Source organism: Hordeum vulgare, chromosome 3H (genome assembly GCF_904849725.1).
Source record: "Hordeum vulgare subsp. vulgare chromosome 3H, MorexV3_pseudomolecules_assembly, whole genome shotgun sequence".
Lineage (NCBI taxonomy): Eukaryota > Viridiplantae > Streptophyta > Magnoliopsida > Poales > Poaceae > Hordeum > Hordeum vulgare.
Window position 1 is genome coordinate 484,223,798 of NC_058520.1, and position 18,315 is coordinate 484,242,112.

Genomic DNA, 18,315 nt, shown 5'->3' on the forward strand with positions numbered 1-18,315 from the left:
CATACAACGGGTGCAAAACAGTTGCACACGCGGAACACTCGGGTTAATCTTGACGAGCCTAGCATGTGCAGACATGGCCTCGGAACACATGAGACCGAAAGGTCGAGCATGAATCGTATAGTTGATATGATTAGCGTAGAGATGCTTACCACTGAAACTATTCTCGACTCACGTGATGATCGGACTTGAGATAGTGGATTTGGATCATGTACCACTCAAATGACTAGAGAGATGTACTTTTTGAGTGGGAGTTCTTAAGTAATATTTTTAATTGAACTAATTGTCATGAACATTGTCTAATGGTCTTTGCGAATTACGATGTAGCTTGCGCTATAGCTCTACTATTTTTATATGTTCCTAGAGAAAATTTAGTTGAAGTTGATAGTAGCAAACTTTGCAGAGTATTGTCCTCGTTGCTGCACAGAAGGCTTATGTCCTTAATGCACCACTCGGTGTGCTGCACCTCGAGCATCGTCTGTGGATGCTGTGAACATCCGACATACACGTTTCTGATGACTACACGATAGTTCAGTGCAAAATACTTAATGGCTTAGAAGCAAGGCGTCGAAGACGTTTTGAAACGTCACGGAACATAAGTGATGTTCTAAAGATATGAAATTTTGATTTCATGCTTGTGCCCTTGTTAAGAGTTACGAGACCTCTGACAAGATTCTTTGTCCACAAAGTAAAGGAGAAAAGCTCAATCATTGAGCGTGTGCTCAGATTGTCTGAGTACGATAATCGCTTGAATCAAGTGGGAGTTAATCTTCCATATGAGATAGTGATGGTTCTCCAAAGTCACTGCCACCAAGCTGTGAGAGCTTCGTGATGAACTATAACATATCAAGGATAGATACAACGATCCTTGAGCGATTCGCGATGTTTGACACTTCGAAAGTAGAAATCAAGAAGGAGCATCAATAGTTGATGGTTAGTAAAACCACTAAGTTTCAAGAAAGGCAAGGGCTAGAAGGGATACTTCATGAAATGGCAAAACAATTGCTGCACTAATGAAGAGACCCAAGATTAAACCCAAACCCGAGACTAAGTGCTTCTATAATGAGGGTAACAGTCACTGAGGCGGAGCAACTCTAGATACTTGGTAGATAAGAAGGCTGGCAAAAGTCGAAAGAAGTATATTTGATATACATGATGTTGATGTGTACTTTACTAGTACTCCTAGTAGCATGAGGGTATTGGATACCGGTTCGGTTGCTAAGTGATTAGTAACACGAAATGATAGCTACGGCATAAATGGAGACTAGCTAAAGGCGAGGTGACGATACGTGTTGGAAGTGTTTCCAAGGTTGATATGATCAAAACGTCGCACGCTCCCTCTACCATCGGGATTGGTGTTAAACCGAAATAATTGTTATTTGGTGCTTGCGTTAAGCATGAACATGATTGGATCGTGTTTATTGCAATACGATTATTCATTTAAAAGAATAATGGTTACTCTATTTGCTTGAATAATCACCTTCAATGGTTTATTGAATCTCGATCGTAGTGTTACACATGTTCATGATATTGGTGCCAAAAGATACGAGGTAATGATGATAGTACCACTTACTTGTGGCACTGCCGCTTGAGTCATGTTGGTATAAATTGCATGAAGAGGCTCCATGATGATGGATCTTTATACTCACCTGATTTTGAATCACTAGTGACATGCAAATCATACCACATGAGCAAGGCCTTGTTTTCATTGAGATGAAACAAGATAGTAACTTGTTGGAAGTGATACATTTTGATGTATGCAGTCCAATGGGTGCTAAGGCACGCAGTGGATATCATTATGTTCTTACTTCAATGACGATTTGAGTGGATACAAGAGTATTTACTTAATGAATCACAAGTCTGAAATATTGAAAAGTTCAATTATGTTTCGGAGTGAAGTTCGTCGTAACAAGAGGATAAACTGTCTACGATATGATCATAGAAATGAATATCTGAGTTACGAGTTTTGGTACGCAGTTAAGACAATGTGGAAATTGTTTCGCAGTTCATGCCACCTAGAACATCATAGTGTGATGATGTGTCTGAATGTCATAGCCACGCACTATTTGGTATGGTGCATGCTATGATGTCTCTTATCGAATTACCACTATCGTTTATGGGTTATGCATTAGAGACAACCGCATTCACTTTAAATAGGGCACCGCGTATTTCCGTTGAGATGACACAGTATAGACTGAGGTTTAGAGAAATCTAAACTGTCGTTTCTTGAAAGTTTGGGGCTTCGACACTTATGTGAAAAAATTTCACTCTGATAAGCTCGAACCCAAAGCGGATAAATGCATCTTCATAGGATATCCAAAACAGTTGGGTACATCTCCCATCTCAGATCCGAAAGCAAAAGTGTTTGTTTCTAGAAACGGATCCTTTCTCGAGGAAAGGTTTCTCTCGAAAGAATTGAGTGGGAGGGTGGTAGAACTTGATAAGGTTATTGAACCATCACTTCAACCAGTGTGTAGCAGGGCGCAGGAAGTTGTTCCTGTGGCGCCTACACCAATTGAAGTGAAAGCTTATGATGGTGATCATCGAGCATCGAATCAAGTTACTACAAATCTCGTAGGTTGACAAGGTCGCGTACTACTGCAGAGTGGTACGGTAACCCTGTCTTGGAGGTCATGTTGTTGAGCAACAATGAACCTACGAGTTATGGAGAAAGCAATGGTGGGCCAGGATTCCGACAAATGGCTGGAGGCCATGAAATCCGAGAGAGGATCCATGTATGAAAACAAAGTGTAGACTTTGGAAGAACTACTTGATGGTCATAGGACTATTGAGTAAAGATGGATCTTTAAAAGGAAGACATACAATGATGGTGATAAGTCACTATTAAGAAAAGCTCGACTTGTCGCAAAGATGTTTCCGACAAGATCAAACAGTTGACTATGATGAGACTTTCTCACTCGTAGCGATGCTGAAAGTCTGTTAGAATTATGTTAGTAGTTGCTGCATTATTTATGAAATATTGCACATAGGATGTCAAAACATTGTTTCCTCGACGGTTTCCTTGAGCAAACATTGTATGTGATACAACCAGGAGGTTTTGTCGATCCTAAAGATACTAGCAAGTATGCAAGCTCCAGCGATCCTTAAATGGACTGGTGCAAGCATCTCGGAGTTGGATATACACTTTGATGAGATGATCAAAGATTTTGGGTTTGTACAAGGCTTATGAGAAACTTGTATTTCCAAAGAAGTGAGTGGGAGCACTATAGAATTTCTGATAAGTATATGTGGTTGACATATTGTGGATCAGAAGTAATGTAGAATTTCTGTAAAGCATACAAGGTTGTTTGAAAGGAGTTTTCAAAGGAGTACCTGGATTGCGCTACTTGAACGTTGAGCATCAAAGATCTATGGAGATAGATCGAAAGCGCTTAATAGAAGTTTCAACAAGATGCATGCCTTGACAAGTTTTTGAAGGAGTTCAAAATAGATCAGCAAAGAAGGAGTTCTTGGTTGCGTTGTAAGGTGTGAATTTGAGTAAGACTCAAAACCCGACCCTGGCAGAATAAAGAGAATAGACGAAGGTCGTCTTCTATGCCTTGGCCGTAGAATCTGAAGTATGCCATGCTGGGTACCGCACCTGATGTGTGCCTTGACTCAAAGTCTGTTGAGAGGTACAGAGAGTGATCCATGATTGAATCACTAGCAGCGGTCAAAATTTATCCTTAGTAACTGATGGACTAAGGAAATTTTTCTCGATTATGGAGGTGGTTAAAGAGTTTGTCGTAAAGGGTTATGTCGATGCAAGCTTTGACACTAATCCGAATAACTATGAGTAGTGAAACGGATTCGTATAGTAGAGTAGATATTTGGAGTATTTCCGAATAGCACATAGTAGTAGCATCTATAAGATGACATAAAGATTTGTAAAGAACACACGTATCTGAAAGTTTCAGAACCGTTGACTAAAACCTCTCTCCCGAGCAAGACGTGATCAGACCCCATAACTATATGGGTGTTGGATTCGTTGGAATCACATGGTGATGTGAACTAGCTTATTGACTCTAGTGAAAGTGGGAGACTGTTGGAAATATGCCCTAGAGGCAATAATAAATTAGTTATTATTATATTTCTTTGTTCATGATAATCGTTTATTATCCATGCTATAATTGCATTGATTGGAAACACAGTGCATGTGTGGATACATAGACAAAACACTGTCCCTAGTAAGCCTCTAGTTGACTAGCTCGTTGATCAAAGATGGTCAAGGTTTCCTCACCATAGGCAAGTGTTGTCACTTGATAACGGGATCACATCATTAGGAGAATCATGTGATGGACTAGACCCAAACTAATAGACGTAGCATGTTGATCGTGTCATTTTGTTGCTACTGTTTTCTGCATGTCAAGTATTTGTTCCTATGACCATGAGAGCATATAACTCACTGACACCGGAGGAATGCTTTGTGTGTATCAAATGTCGCAACGTAACTGGGTGACTATAAAGATGCTCTACAGGTATCTCCGAAGGTGTTCGTTGAGTTAGTATGGATCGAGACTGGGATTTGTCACTCCGTGTGACGGAGAGGTATCTCGGGGCCCACTCGGTAATACAACATCACACACAAGCCTTGCAAGCAATGTGACTTAGTGTAATTTGCGGGATCTTGTATTATGGAACGAGTAAAGAGATTTACCGGTAAACGAGATTGAAATAGGTATGCGGATACTGACGATCGAATCTCGGGCAAGTAACATACCGAAGGACAAAGGGAATGACATACGGGATTATATGAATCCTTGGCACTAAGGTTCAAACGATAAGATCTTCGTAGAATATGTAGGATCCAATATGGGCATCCAGGTCCTGCTATTGGATATTGACCAAGGAGTCACTCGGGTCATGTCTACATAGTTCTCGAACCCGCAGGGTCTGCACACTTAAGGTTCGACGTTGTTTTATGCATATTTGAGTTATATGGTTGGTTACCGAATGTTGTTCGGAGTCCCGGATGAGATCACGGATGTCACAAGGGTTTCCGGAATGGTCCGGAAACGAAGATTGATATATAGGATGACCTCATTTGATTACCGGAAGGTTTTCGGAGTTACCGGGAATGTACCGGGAATGACGAATGGGTTCCGGGTGTTCACCGGGGGGGGCAGCCCACCCCGGGGAAGCCCATAGGCCTTGGGGGTGGCGCACCAGCCCTTGGTGGGCTGGTGGGACAGCCCAAGAAGGCCCTATGCGCCATAGATAGAAAATCAAAGAAAAAAGAAAAAAAAGAGGTGGGAAAGGAGAGAAGGACTCCACCTTCCATTCCTGGTTGGACTAGGATTGGAGGAGGACTCCTCCTCCCTTGGTGGCGCAGCCCTTGGGGCTCCTTGAGCCTCAAGGCAAGCCTCCCCTCCCCTCGTCCTATATATATATGGAGCTATTAGGGCTGATTTGAGACAACTTTTGCCACGGCAGCCCGACCACATACCTCCACGGTTTTTCCTCTAGATCGCGTTTCTGCGGAGCTCGGGCGGAGCCCTGCTGAGATTAGATCACCACCAACCTCCGGAGCGCCGTCACGCTGTCGAAGAACTCATTTACCTCTCCGTCTCTCTTGCTGGATCAAGAAGGCCGAGATCATCGTCGAGCTATACGTGTGCTGAACGCGGAGGTGCCGTCCGTTCGGCACTAGATCGGAGCGGATCGTGGGACGGATCGCGGGACGGTTCATGGGACGGTTCGCGAGGCGGATCGAGGGACGTGAGGACGTTATACTACATCAACCGCGTTCACTAACGCTTCTGCTGTGCGATCTACAAGGGTACGTAGATTGGAAATCCCCTCTCGTAGATGGACATCACCATGATAGGTCTTCGTGCGCGTAGGAAAATTTATGTTTACCATGCGACGTTCCCCAACAGGTAGCAGTATCTATATGAAGACATAGAGATTTGTAAAGCAAACACGGATTTGAAAGGATCAGACCCGTTGACTAATAAACCTCTCTCAAAACTTATGGGTGTTGGATTCATTGCAATCACATAGTGATGTGAACTAGATTATTGACTCTAGTGCAAGTGGGAGACTGTTGTAAATATGCCCTAGAGGCAATAATAAATTGGTTATTATTATATTTCCTAGTTCATGATAATTTTCAATTATTCATGCTATAATTGTACTAACCAGAAACCGTAATACATGTGTGAATATATAGATCACAATGTGTCCCTAGTAAGCCTCTAGTTGGCTAGCTCGTTGATCAATAGATGATCATGGTTTCTTGATCATGGACATTGGATGTCATTGATAACGGGATCACATCATTGGGGAATGATGTGATGAACAAGACCCAATCCTAAGCACAACACTAGATCGTGTTGTTCGTCTGCTAAAGCTTTTCTAATGTCAAGTATCATTTCCTTAGACCGTGAGATTGTGAAACTCCCGGATACCATAGGAGTGCTTTGGGTGTACCAAATGTCACAATGTAATTGGGTGATTATAAAGGTGCACTACGGGTATCTACGAAAGTGTCTGTTGAGTTGTACGAATTGAGACCGGGATTTGTCACTCCATGTGACGGAGAGGTATCTCTGGGCCCACTCGATAATCCATCATCATATTGGGCTCAGTGTGACTAAGGGGTTAGCCACATGATGATGTGTTGCGTAATGAGTAAAGAGACTTGCCGGTAACGAGATTGAACAAGGTATAGGGATATCGACGATTGAATCTCGGGCAAGTATCATGCCGATAGACAAAGGGAATTGCATACGGGATTGGTTGAATCCTTGACATCGTGGTTCATCCGATGAGATCATCGTGGAACATGTGGGAACCAACATGGATATCCACACCCCGTTGTTGGTTATTGGTCGGAGAGTGTCTCGGTCATGTCTGCATGCTTCCCGAACCTGTAGGGTCTACACACTTAAGGTTCGATGACGCTAGGGTTATAGGGAAATAGTGTACGTCGTTACCGAAGGTTGTTCGAAGTCCTGGATGAGATCTCAGACGTCACGGGGAGTTTCGGAATTGTCCGGAGGTAAAGAATTATATATAGGAAGTGAGGATTTGGTCACCAAAATTGTTTCGGGCGACACCGGTAATGTACCGGGACCACCGGAAGGGTTCCGGGGGTACACCGGGAGGGGCCACCAGCCCCAAAGTGCTCCATGGGCCTAAAGGTGATGGGAACCAGCCCATATGTGGGCTGGTGCGCCACCACAAGAAGCCCAAGGCGCAGCCAAGGTGGAGAGGGGCAAAACCCTAGGCGTGGGGAGGCCAACTTGGGCCTCAAGGCCCACCCGAGGGCACTCCACCCTTGGCCGCCGCCCTCCTTGGCCTCTAGGGCTGCGGCACCCTTTGGAGTGGGAAACCCTTAAGTGTGGGCACCTCCTCCCTCTCCTCCTATATATAGTGGTGGCTTTTGGGCAGATTTACGCACAATAATCTCTCCATGACGCAGCCATATTTCTCCTCCTCCTCGTCCTCCATAGTGCTTGGCGAAGCTCTTTCAGAGTACCACGTTGATCCACCGTCACCACGTCGTCGTGCTGCCAGAGCTCTCCCTTAACCTCTCCCTCCTCCTTGCTGGACCAAGGCGTGGGAGACGTCACCGGGATTTACGTGTGTTGAACGTGGAGGTGCCGTGATTCGGCACATAGATCGGAATCACACCGCGGTCTGAATCGCTGCGAGTACGACTCTATCAACCGCGTTCTAGCAACGCTTCCACTTAGTGATCTTGAAATGTATGAAGATGCTCTACCCCATCACTCGTTGCTGGTTCCTCCATAGATAGATCCTTGTTTGGCGTAGGATTATTTTTGAAATTACTACGTTTCCCAACAGTTGGAGTGCCCCAACCGCGGCCGACCCCCCTACAGTCTCTGCCACGAACGTGGCCCCTCTTCTCCGGCGCTTCCCCGGTGGAGCTGGCATCCCAAAGGGGTGCAACCCTTTGCCCCGCGACCGTCGATGGTCGGTGGGGGACGATTCCGGCTCTGACTCCGGCTCGGCTTTGACAGGGGACAGCGGGGTCATCGGTGGCAGGACGCAGTCACCTACCGCGGAGAGGGCCATGGCACGCGCCATGGCTGCCTCGTACGCTGCCTCCTCTTGCTTCGTTGCCGCTGCCCTGTGTCGCTCGTCCTCCTTGCGCTCCCGGTAGACCACCGTAAGGGATGCCTGGTAGGCGGCCTCCGCTGCCTGGTCCTCCTCACGGACGATGAGCGAGGGCGGTGGCAAGGTGCGGTCGACTTCGCGAATGCCGCGTCGCCTCGCCTCCTCGTGCTCGAAGGCGAACCATCGAGCCCAGTTGGGCGAGTCGGTTGCATAGGCGAGGTCACGGCGCTGCTCCGACGTCAGGAGCGCCCGCCAGCGCTGCATCTCCTTTGCGTGCGCCCTAGCCGACCACGGCGCCGCCGGCACTGGGATCCTCTCTGGATCCAGGTGCCAGTCATGCGGGAGGGTGGCGTAGGGGTATGGGAGAGGCACACAATGCTGCCAGTGCCACACCACCTGGTGCACTGGCACGTTGACGCGCTGCCTCGGCCGACGAGCTGGCGCCGGCGGAGGCGGGAGAAACTCCGAGGAAAAAGGAATGGCGGGGGACTTGCCCTTGGCCTTGTTGTTGCTGGCGCCGGAGAAGAGCCCCATCTGACACGGCTGGGGTGGCTAGGGTTTGTCGGCGACGGGGGAGCGAGTGTGGTTAGATGGGGATGGGGCTGGCTGGAAGCGGATGAGGAAGGCCCCGCCGCACAGTCGGCTTAAAAAAGGACGACCGCCGTCGCTGACGCGTGGGCCCGAGGTCATAAATTAAGCTGACCAGGTAGGCTGTGGGCAGTTGGATGACCGCCAGATGGGGACGAGACGGACACCGAGAAGGCACGCGTGGCGTCCGTTCCGCGTTCACACCAGCGCACTTGGGGCGCAAATTTGGGCCGCAAATGCGTCGGCGTGGATGCGAAGCGGACTCGATTTGGGTTTGGGTCGGCGCGTTGGGCCTCCTCTTTTGTTCGCGCCGACCCAAACGGACGGCGTCGGACGAAATGTGTCGCCCGTTGGAGTTGCTCTTAAAGCCTCAGTTAGTATATCAAGTGTAGTAAAATATACTGTATGGGACTAAGAGAGTATATTTTTATGTATATAGGGATAATAACAGCGGAAACTCTTCCCTTTCATTGGTTGATCCACGCGATCTATCCGCCACCCGCTCGTCCGTTGATCTTGCCTCGATCTGACGGACGAGATCATGCCCGCGCCTAGCGACCTAGTTGCGACAGTTTTCTCAAACTGGAGCATTGTTTCAGGTAAACGGTCCTCAAGCTGAGGCTCCTCACATCCGTCCTGCTCTCCTCCGCCCGTTCCCGACGAGCCACCGTTGCCACGAGCCGTGAAGGATATCGGCCGCCGTCGGCCGGTGCCCCGCGCCACCACGCGCCGTCGAATCCGCTCTGTTCCCTCCCTCTTCCGCCCGTTCCCGCGAGTCCCCGACGCCACGATCCGTGAAGGAGCTCCGTCGCCGCCTGATCCGCTCTGTCCCGCTCTCCTTCGCCCGTTCTCGGCGAGTCCCCGGCGCCACGAGCCATGAAGGAGCTCAACCGCCGCCGGATCTGCTCTGTTCCCGCTCTCCTTCGCCCGTTCCCGGCGAGTCCCTGGCGCCACGAGCCGTGAAGGAGCTCAGCCGCGCCGGATCTGCTCCGTCCCACTCTCCTCCGCCCGTTCTCGGCGAGTCCCCGGCGCCACGAGCCGTGAAGGAGCTCAGCCGCCGCCGGATCTACTCCGTCCCGCTCTCCTCCGCCCGTTCCCCGCGAGTCCCCGACGCCACGAGCCCTGAAGGAGCTCAACCGCCGCCGGATCTGCTCCGTCCGTGCGTTGTATCCTACCTCGAGGAGAATCCGCAACTGAGTTTCTGCAACATGACTTTTGTTGCAAAAATTTCTTCCACAGCAGTATCTATGTTGCGGAAAGGCGAAGAAAAAAATTCTGCAACAAAACGGTTGTTTCTACAACTCGACCGTTGTTTCATGAATTAATAGGTCCAAAGTTTTTATGCAACAAAGCGATTGTTTCTACAACTCGACCATCGTTTCAGAAGTTATTGGGTGTGTGTGTGTGTAGGGGGAGGGGGCGACCAAGCCGTGTAGATCGGACGGCTGCGCGTACATCGGACGGTTGTCGAGGTGACGGATGTTTAATAAATATTCACCGGTGGACGCATAGCAGCTCCCTAATAATAACAGTGGTGTTCTTGAGTTAAGGTAAAGTGTTATGCGCGAGAGAATCGGAGGAGTGTAATTTTCTCCCCGTCACGCCTTCTTCTGGCTGGCTCCTTCCTCGCCTTCTCCCTGCGCCGCAACTTACAGTCGCATCACCTTCTCTGTTTCTCCCCAGCCGCCAGCCACCGTAGACGCGTAGTGCGTTTAAATCTGAGATTGGTTTTAAAAAGACTGGTTAAAATGGTTTGGTTTTTACACTGGGCCTTGACTGGTTTATGTTTAATTAGGTTGAGGCTTTTTAAGTTTGGTTTGGTTTGGGTTTACAGAGAAAGCAATTTGGATATGACTGGTTATGGGCCTAAATCGTTTTATATATTTTGGGCTTGAAGCTGTGGGTAGAACCGGATTATTGCATTGGTTTGGCCTCAACTGCGAGCAAGCCCGCACGGCCGCACCACCTTCTCCTCCCTCCCGAGTCCCGACTCTGCCACCGCACGCACCACGCCCCTCCCCGCCGGCCGCCGCACGCAGGCCTCCTCCCCGTCGTCCGCCGCAGATCCGGCACCGTCCTGCTCCTCCTCGCCGCCATACTCGCGGCGGCCGCCGTCGCCTCCTCCATCGGCGACAAGTGCACCGCCTGCAAGGTCGTCGCGGTGAGCTCCTCCCCTGATCTCCTCTTCCTTCCGTTCTTCTCCATCTCCAGTTTTTCTCGCTCTCCGGAAAGCGATTTTCCCGCCTGGATCTTCATGGATTCCGTGTAGTTTGTGGGGGGGGGGGTTGCTAATCTTGCACAATAATCTATCACGATTTATCTGCACCATCCAGCTGCATCGTTTTGCAGTGTGTACATGTTGAACACACTATTATCAAAGGTTGTTGTCTGATGAGACCCATTCTAACTGGCTTTCCAAGTTCATCTATTATCAAAGATTTGTAGTTTTTTGTGGTGTCCGACAGAATCTGAATATGTAACGTAAACCAAAGTTATCATTAAATATTAGACAAATCGTTCTTGGTAGCCTATCTCTTCGGTTCAGGAAATTGACAAGCACCCAGTTTCATTTTGGCTGAACATATATCTTCACGAAAACAATATTGGGAAACATACATTAAGTTTCGGTTCAGGAAATGTCTGGTATCTTAACTTATCAGATACGTTTCAGCTGTCAACCATTAATTTTTGCAGTATCTAGTGAAAGGATTGTACATAAAGATGTCAGTGCAGTTTTGTACATATCTTTGTTGGTAAAAACAATTTGTACTTCCATATCTATTTTATATTATTTTTCTAACTAAGAACCTCCATGTTGGAACGTTAGTGGATGGAACTATATTATAAGACTTGCATTCATACATCATGGTCCATGTCAGTGCAGTTTTTTTAGTTGCTTATAGGTGGGAGGTCAACAACAACCATTTCTCTATCAAGTACCCCCTTTGCCATCCTGATATGCACATGGAGCATGGTGCTCTTGACTTGCCAAATTTTCTATTATGAATGATTTGATCTGCTGTTTCTTTGTGTAATATACTCTGCTGGTTTAAATCTGATTATATATGTTTAAATGGTTTGGTTTTTTCCAATGCAGTGTGCTCTAAGAATTTGAGGAATGTCTACCTCAGAGTGTTCTGAGACCGCCGATTCCATGGATGAGGATATGAGTCAAGTACCACATGGTAGAAGGTCCAAAGTATGGGACCACTATGAACAAGAACTGGTTGTCGTAGAAGGAGACCCAAGGCCGTGTGCAAATACTGTCGAGGGCAATTTCACACCAAGTTTGGAACTAGCAGTTTGAGAACCCATATTGCAAAGGCTTGCCGATCAATTGAGGATGCTTGCAGGAAGAGGTTTCTATTGACCATGAAAAAAGCCATCCGAAGGCCTGTTCGTGTTTGATGAAAAAGTTAGTCGTGAACTAATGGTCAAGTTTTGCATCCATGCTGAGATCCCCTTTCTTAAGTTTGAAGATCCACACCTTCAGCCATGGATTGACTCATTGCAGCCAGCATTTCAAATAAGGGTCGTCACACGATTCGTGATGATGCACTGAAGATGTATAAGGGAATGAAGAAAGATATCGAAGTTGAGCTCCAAAATTTGGACTCCCGCATTTGCTTAACATCTGACATGCGGACATCATCACAGAATTTGGGCTACATGTCCATCATCGCCCATTATATCGATGCAGAATTCAACTACAAGAAGAAGATCATAAGTTTCACAAACGTGAAGTATCCCCACACAGGCTATGCAATAGAAGACGTTGGTTGCTTAACAGAATGGGGCATAAGGGGCAAGCTATTCACTTTGACACTAGATAACGCGAGTAATAACGCTAATGCATGTAATGAGTTAATAAAATATCACAAGCATGAGCTGCTCCTTGAAGGTCAACATTTGCATGTCAAGTGTTGTGCACACATTCTTAATATCTTGGTTGAGGATGGAATGAAAATAATCCATGGAGCCATTGACAAGATACGTGAGCTGCTGAAATATATTGACTCTTCTTCTTCAAGGCTTCAAGAAAGTCACAAATAGCTTCTCCCCTCAGCCATTCTTCCTCAATTGGAGATTCTATCATCTTTCGATTGGCGTAACTAGTTATGTATTGGGTTCAAACTGGTTTGGGTCAGGAAAATATTGGGTTTAGTTTTGATTGGGCTAAAAATGATATTAATTAGTTATAGTTCAGGTTTGGTTTTGATACATAGGTGTATGAGTATGGTTTAGTTATGGTTTTATTATGAACCCGTTCTCAGATTTAAGTGCGCTGCCTACGTAGCTGCGCGCATGCATACGGCGGCAGGGGCGGAGCTCTGTAGGGGCAAACCTGGGCCATGGCCCGCCCAGGAATTTAAGAAGAAAAAAATTACTACTACTAAGCCCAGCCCACCGAACACTAAGCCCAGCCAGCAGCCTCCCCTCGGCCTCGTCGCCGCACGCTGCTGTACAGCGGCGGCGCTCCCGGCTTCCCCCATCTTGTAGGCGCCGCCGACGCCGACCGCCGTCTCGCGCCGCCCACCGTCCCTCGTATCGTGCCGCAACCGCCGCGGCGACGCCCGCCGGTATCTCGCCTCGCCCTGAGCTGCTCTCTCCCGCCGCTCGTCATCCGCCGCCGCCGGGATCCAGTGCGTCGTCCGTGCTGCCTGCGTGACCTACTGCCAATCTTCAAGGCTACAGGCAAGCTCTCGGTTTTCTGATTTTGTTCGTCATTTTTGGGTTCTGCGTATATAAATTACTTAACCGAGCAAACACGGAGCTGTACTAACCAAATCTTCGGTTTCTACCTACCGAACGCCCAGGCCTCTCGCCGCTCCACGCCGGACTCGCCACCGGAGGAGGACCAAGATAAACAACCAAAACCGAATCCGAATAAAGCCGCCAAGTCAATGCAGGCCGCGATCACCGCCACCGTCTCCGCGAACCCGCATCTGAAGCCTCTGGTCTCCTTGCTGCGGCCGTCGCCTGCGCACCGGGTCCGAACCCACCTTCCTCGCCACCGCCCCAACACGAGGGCGAGCGCCATGGCCACCTCCACGCCGCAGGAGCTTACCATCACGCGCCCCGACGACTGGCACCTCCACCTCCGCGACGGCGACGTGCTGGCCGCGGTGCTCCCCCACAGGTTTTGCTCCTTCTGATAATGCACTCTTACTGTTCGATGAAATGCCTCAGAGAGCTTAACAGGCAGGGTGTCCGTGTATTGTTGTGTGCTCTGTGGCAGCGCGAGGCATTTTGAGAGAGCCATCGTGATGCCCAACCTGAAGCCACCGGTTACAACAACGGCACGTGCGATCGCGTACAGAGATGAGATCCTGAAGGCGCTGCCTCCGGGGAGCAGCTTTGTGCCGCTCATGACGCTATACCTTACGGACAGCACTAGCCCGGAAGAAATTAAGATCGCAAGTACGGACTTCTACCGCAATTGGTTCTTTAGCTGTTTTTTTTTTTCTATTTGTACTTCATGGTTGCATCTCATGATCTGTCTCCCAACTAGCGAAAAAAAAATCAAATTTATAGTCAGCCCTATTATTTGTTAGTGTTGATGTGCATTTGCGTGACGAGTTTGTTACCACATAGTTAGTGTATGTTAGAAGTTAGAATAAGCTTTATTAACATGATTACAGTTATTCCCTTAACGATTCTCGGCCATCTTGTAAGTAAATGTTATGCTCCTCCTTTAGCCATGAATTATGAAATCATAATGTTTATGTTGCATGTCATATTTGTTTTGTTGATTTGTAGGAAAGAGTGGTGTGGTTTTTGCTGTCAAGTTGTATCCTGCTGGAGCAACTACTAACTCCCAAGACGGCGTAACTGATATTTTGGGAAAATGCTTGCCTGTCCTTGAAGAGATGGTCAAGCAGGAGATGCCTTTACTTGTAAGTAATTATTGCTCTTCTCCCTACACAGAATCCTAAAGTTTTGCTTCATCTGCCAAGTTGGTCTCTAGTTTTACTTCAGATGTTAAATGGGCTTGTCATCTGTTGTTTTGACAATACCGAACTAATCAAAAAGTTGTTTGTCAGAGTTAGTAATATTGATTCATGTACAGTCAATGCCAACATGGTCACCTTTATGGCTATTTTTCATTTCCTTCAGGTTCATGGAGAAGTCACAGATCCTCATGTTGACACCTTTGACCGCGAGAAGGTCTTCATTGAGAGAATATTAGCACCACTTGTACAAAAACTTCCACAGCTGAAAATCGTTATGGAACATATCACTACTATGGATGCAGTGAACTTCGTAGAGTCATGCAAAGAAGGTATATACTGTTACAATGACCCTTAGTGCTTTTGTTTGCCCTTATACATGGTTCTTACATTTTTTGTGTGTTTTCAGGTCATGTTGCTGCAACAGTGACTCCACAGCATCTCCTTCTAAACAGGAATGCGTTGTTTCAGGGTGGTTTACAGCCTCACAATTATTGCTTGCCAGTTCTCAAGAGAGAAACTCACAGTATGTTCTGGACACTCTGGTGTGCCTAACTCACACAAGTTTCCAGTCTCGTATCTGTAATTCTGCACAACTTCTTACCATTAATTATTGTTCTTGGCGAGATACTTGGTACACTAAAACCACGACAAGTATTTTGGAACGGAGGGAGTAGAAAACATTGACTTGGACATTGCTATTCTTGCATTACATTATCATGTTCCTTTTGATGATTATATTCAGCTTCTTGCCCTGCATTACTTTTGAATACATGAACATGGCTGTGGACCATGTTGCATTCTTTTATTGTCACCTTCATTTGTAGGATAGCACTACCGATTTCCTTGGCAGAAAATATGCTCAATTGCCCTTTTCTTCTTTCTACAGCATCCCATGTGTTTAACTGTCTCTGAATCTTCTACCTCAGGGCAAGCTATTGTTTCTGCTGTAACGAGTGGGAGCAGACAATACTTTCTCGGTACCGACAGTGCTCCCCATGATAAACGGATGAAGGAGTGCTCCTGTGGATGTGCTGGAATATATAGTGCTCCTGTCGCTCTTTCTCTTTACGCGAAGGTATTTGAACAGGTAATATATTTGTTTTTCTCTGTTTCTCTCTCATTATCATGGGAGTTCAAGTATTTCATTTGGCCTGGATTGTTACCATCTTAGTAGAAACTACAGTCATGATTATTTCAGCTACAAAAAGCTATCACAATCTTACAGCCAAAGAACTACTCTATCGGACATGAAAATGTTACAATTTCCTATTAAACTGTTTCCTGGACATATTTTTTTCCTGTTTCAGGCTGGTGCACTTGATAAGCTGGAGGCATTTACAAGCTTCAACGGGCCTGACTTTTATGGTCTCCCAAGGAACACATCAAAGATTGTTCTCAGAAGGAGCCCCTGGAAAGTGCCTGCGACTTATGCGTACGGTTCAGGGGTGATTGTGCCCATGTCCACCGGCAACACTCTCGAATGGCTTCCGTCCGATCAGCCTGAAGAATAAGGAAAATAAAGACTATCCATTTGGGGGAGAAACAATAAGTGGAGCCGTTCCATCTTTTCCCCTTTCTGTAGAATGAGCCTGACAAACATGGTTTTGGTCTTAAAACTCCTTGTGTGGGACTCTTAGACCCTGTTCGGTAATCCTCCAGCTCCCGGAATCCGCGGAGCTGGAAAACTGCAGCTCCACCAGCTCCGGGAGCAGAGTTGGGGAGCGGCAGGATACCGAATAGGGTCTTAATAGCAACTTTGTAAGATAAACTTATTTGAAGCAATGGCAAATAAGAGGTTATGTTTCTCTGAATGAAAGTGTCGTGGGTATAAGTCTGACAGTAGATGTGTAGGGTATGAAAGGATGAGCAGAGCCTTAGCTACGGCGAGGTTGTATGAGTTCAGGCCCCTCTGCGGTGGAGGTAAAAGCCCTACGTCTCAGTGCTCTTGGGAGCTTAGTGTCGAGTGGAATATAGGATTACAGTAAATGTCAACCCCTGCACCAGTGGGGAAGGGCGGCTTATATAGAGTGCACTGCCCTTCACAACGGTCCGGTGGACAAGGGTGGAGTAGTGGCGAATAAATGCCTACGTTACAGGTAACGTATGTCTTAAATGCTAATAATGATGTATGAAAACGTATGACCGTTGCCCTCCCGGGAGGTTACGATGTACAGAGTGGAATTCAGTCGGTACGATAAATACGCTTCGAATGCTCGTCACCGACTGGATGATGGGGGTCCTTAGTTCAGTCGGAACTGTCTAAGGGCCTTGCCCTCTGTGAAGGGTAGTCCTTGAGTAGGACCTATAGGGCAGACCTATGACCCTACCCTGGGACTATAGCCCCATCATTAGTCCCCGAATGGATCGGGGTTGGAACGACGAAGTGGTACCTGGAGTACGGATCCGACTGGTATGGATGTGACTTTGGCGTTGTTAGCCTCGATCCATTTTATCCTTTCGACCACTGACCCGAGTGAATATACCAGTGAAACGAACCGGGACCGAGTGCTTCCGCGGAATCTTTCGATGTGACCGGTCAAACTGACAGCGGCGGATTTTCTGAAATCTTCAAATTTCGGTTGCCGCGCGCTCAGCGGGGATGTCGACATCGTCATCGAGTAGTTTTTGCCGCCTCGATTATCGCGCCTTTATCTTCTCCACTAATATTGCAGCAGTCGGTCGGGGATAAGATTTCGGGGCCACCTGTTAGTGACCCAGTCGGAACCTTATTTAAGCTTCTCCGGCGGGGGTTTCTTGTTGAGCTGCCCTTGTTACTCGCACTCGCCCCGCTTCTCCTGTAGCTCACTGCGCGTTCCAAGCCTCCTCCTTTGCAAGCTCAAGTCGCAGAAGAAGAAGAAGAAGGCGACGGCTCCTGCTCAGCGGCGACAGCGAGCACTACCGGCGGGTTGGATCCAGGGGGATTTCCTCCCCTCCACGGTGACGGCGAACGACTTGCTGGAGCTGGTGGAGCAAGGCATGATTGCCAACAAGTCGTGGAGGCTGCTGGCGGAGGGCGAGACGGAGCCGACGCCGCAGGAGGGAGAGCGCGTCTTGCTGCTCAGCCACGTGTACAGGGGCTTCTCCTTGCCTCCCCATCCCTTCTTTAGAGGTATTATGAATCACTTCGGGGCGCAACTCCATCATTTTCCTCCCAACGCGATAGCCCATCTCGCCTCATTCGCCACTCTGTGCGAGTGCTTTATTGGATGCCCCCCATTGGGGCTCTTTAAGTACATCTTCTCCGCTAGGTCTCAGACTGTCAAAAAACTCAGCCAGTCGGACGATAAAACCCATCTCCTCCAGCTCTGCGGGGGCTTAGGCTTCCAAAAGAAAACGAAGAGTACCCCCCTCTCCAGTTGTCCGAGTTAGTTAGGAACTGGCAGTCGACCTGGTTCTACTGCCAGGACATAGCTTGTCCGAATGCTGCGACTGGGTTGCCTCCCTTTAGCCTAGACCGTCCGGCTCCTCCTAGGCAACTTGCGCTCTCCAAGTTGGAAAAGATCCAGATCCAGCCTCTGGTCGACGCCCTGATAGCCGTCGTCCGCAAGGGAGTCCCCGTCACGGACTTGCTGGAAACCTTTCTGGGTCGGCGCATCCAGCCGGTGCAAGCCCGACACCACGCCATGTGGTACTATGTGGGGCCTGAAGATTCCACTCGGACTCACGCAGAGTGCGTGACTGGGGTGACGGT

General features: G+C 47.9%; 1 protein-coding gene across 1 annotated transcript; it reads left to right on the plus strand.

Annotated features, from left to right (window-relative positions):
• The first annotated feature begins 13,097 nt into the window (after window positions 1-13,097).
• LOC123440245 (dihydroorotase, mitochondrial) lies at window positions 13,098-16,435 on the plus strand. Its single transcript, XM_045116825.1, has 8 exons — window positions 13,098-13,365; window positions 13,488-13,810; window positions 13,910-14,091; window positions 14,431-14,567; window positions 14,788-14,953; window positions 15,031-15,147; window positions 15,551-15,711; window positions 15,932-16,435. The coding sequence occupies exons 2-8, from the start codon at window positions 13,575-13,577 to the stop codon at window positions 16,133-16,135; spliced, it is 1,203 nt and encodes a 400-aa protein (XP_044972760.1). The 5' UTR covers window positions 13,098-13,365; window positions 13,488-13,574; the 3' UTR covers window positions 16,136-16,435.
• Window positions 16,436-18,315: the final 1,880 nt, after the last annotated feature.

Coding starts and splice junctions, on each gene's coding strand:
- LOC123440245 (XM_045116825.1), top strand. CDS start 13,575: ATGCAGGCCGCGATCACCGCCACCGTCTCCGCGAACCCGCATCTGAAG. Junction 14,568..14,787: donor AGCAGGAGATGCCTTTACTT/GTAAGTAATTAT, acceptor CATTTCCTTCAG/GTTCATGGAGAAGTCACAGA. Junction 15,712..15,931: donor ACGCGAAGGTATTTGAACAG/GTAATATATTTG, acceptor TTCCTGTTTCAG/GCTGGTGCACTTGATAAGCT.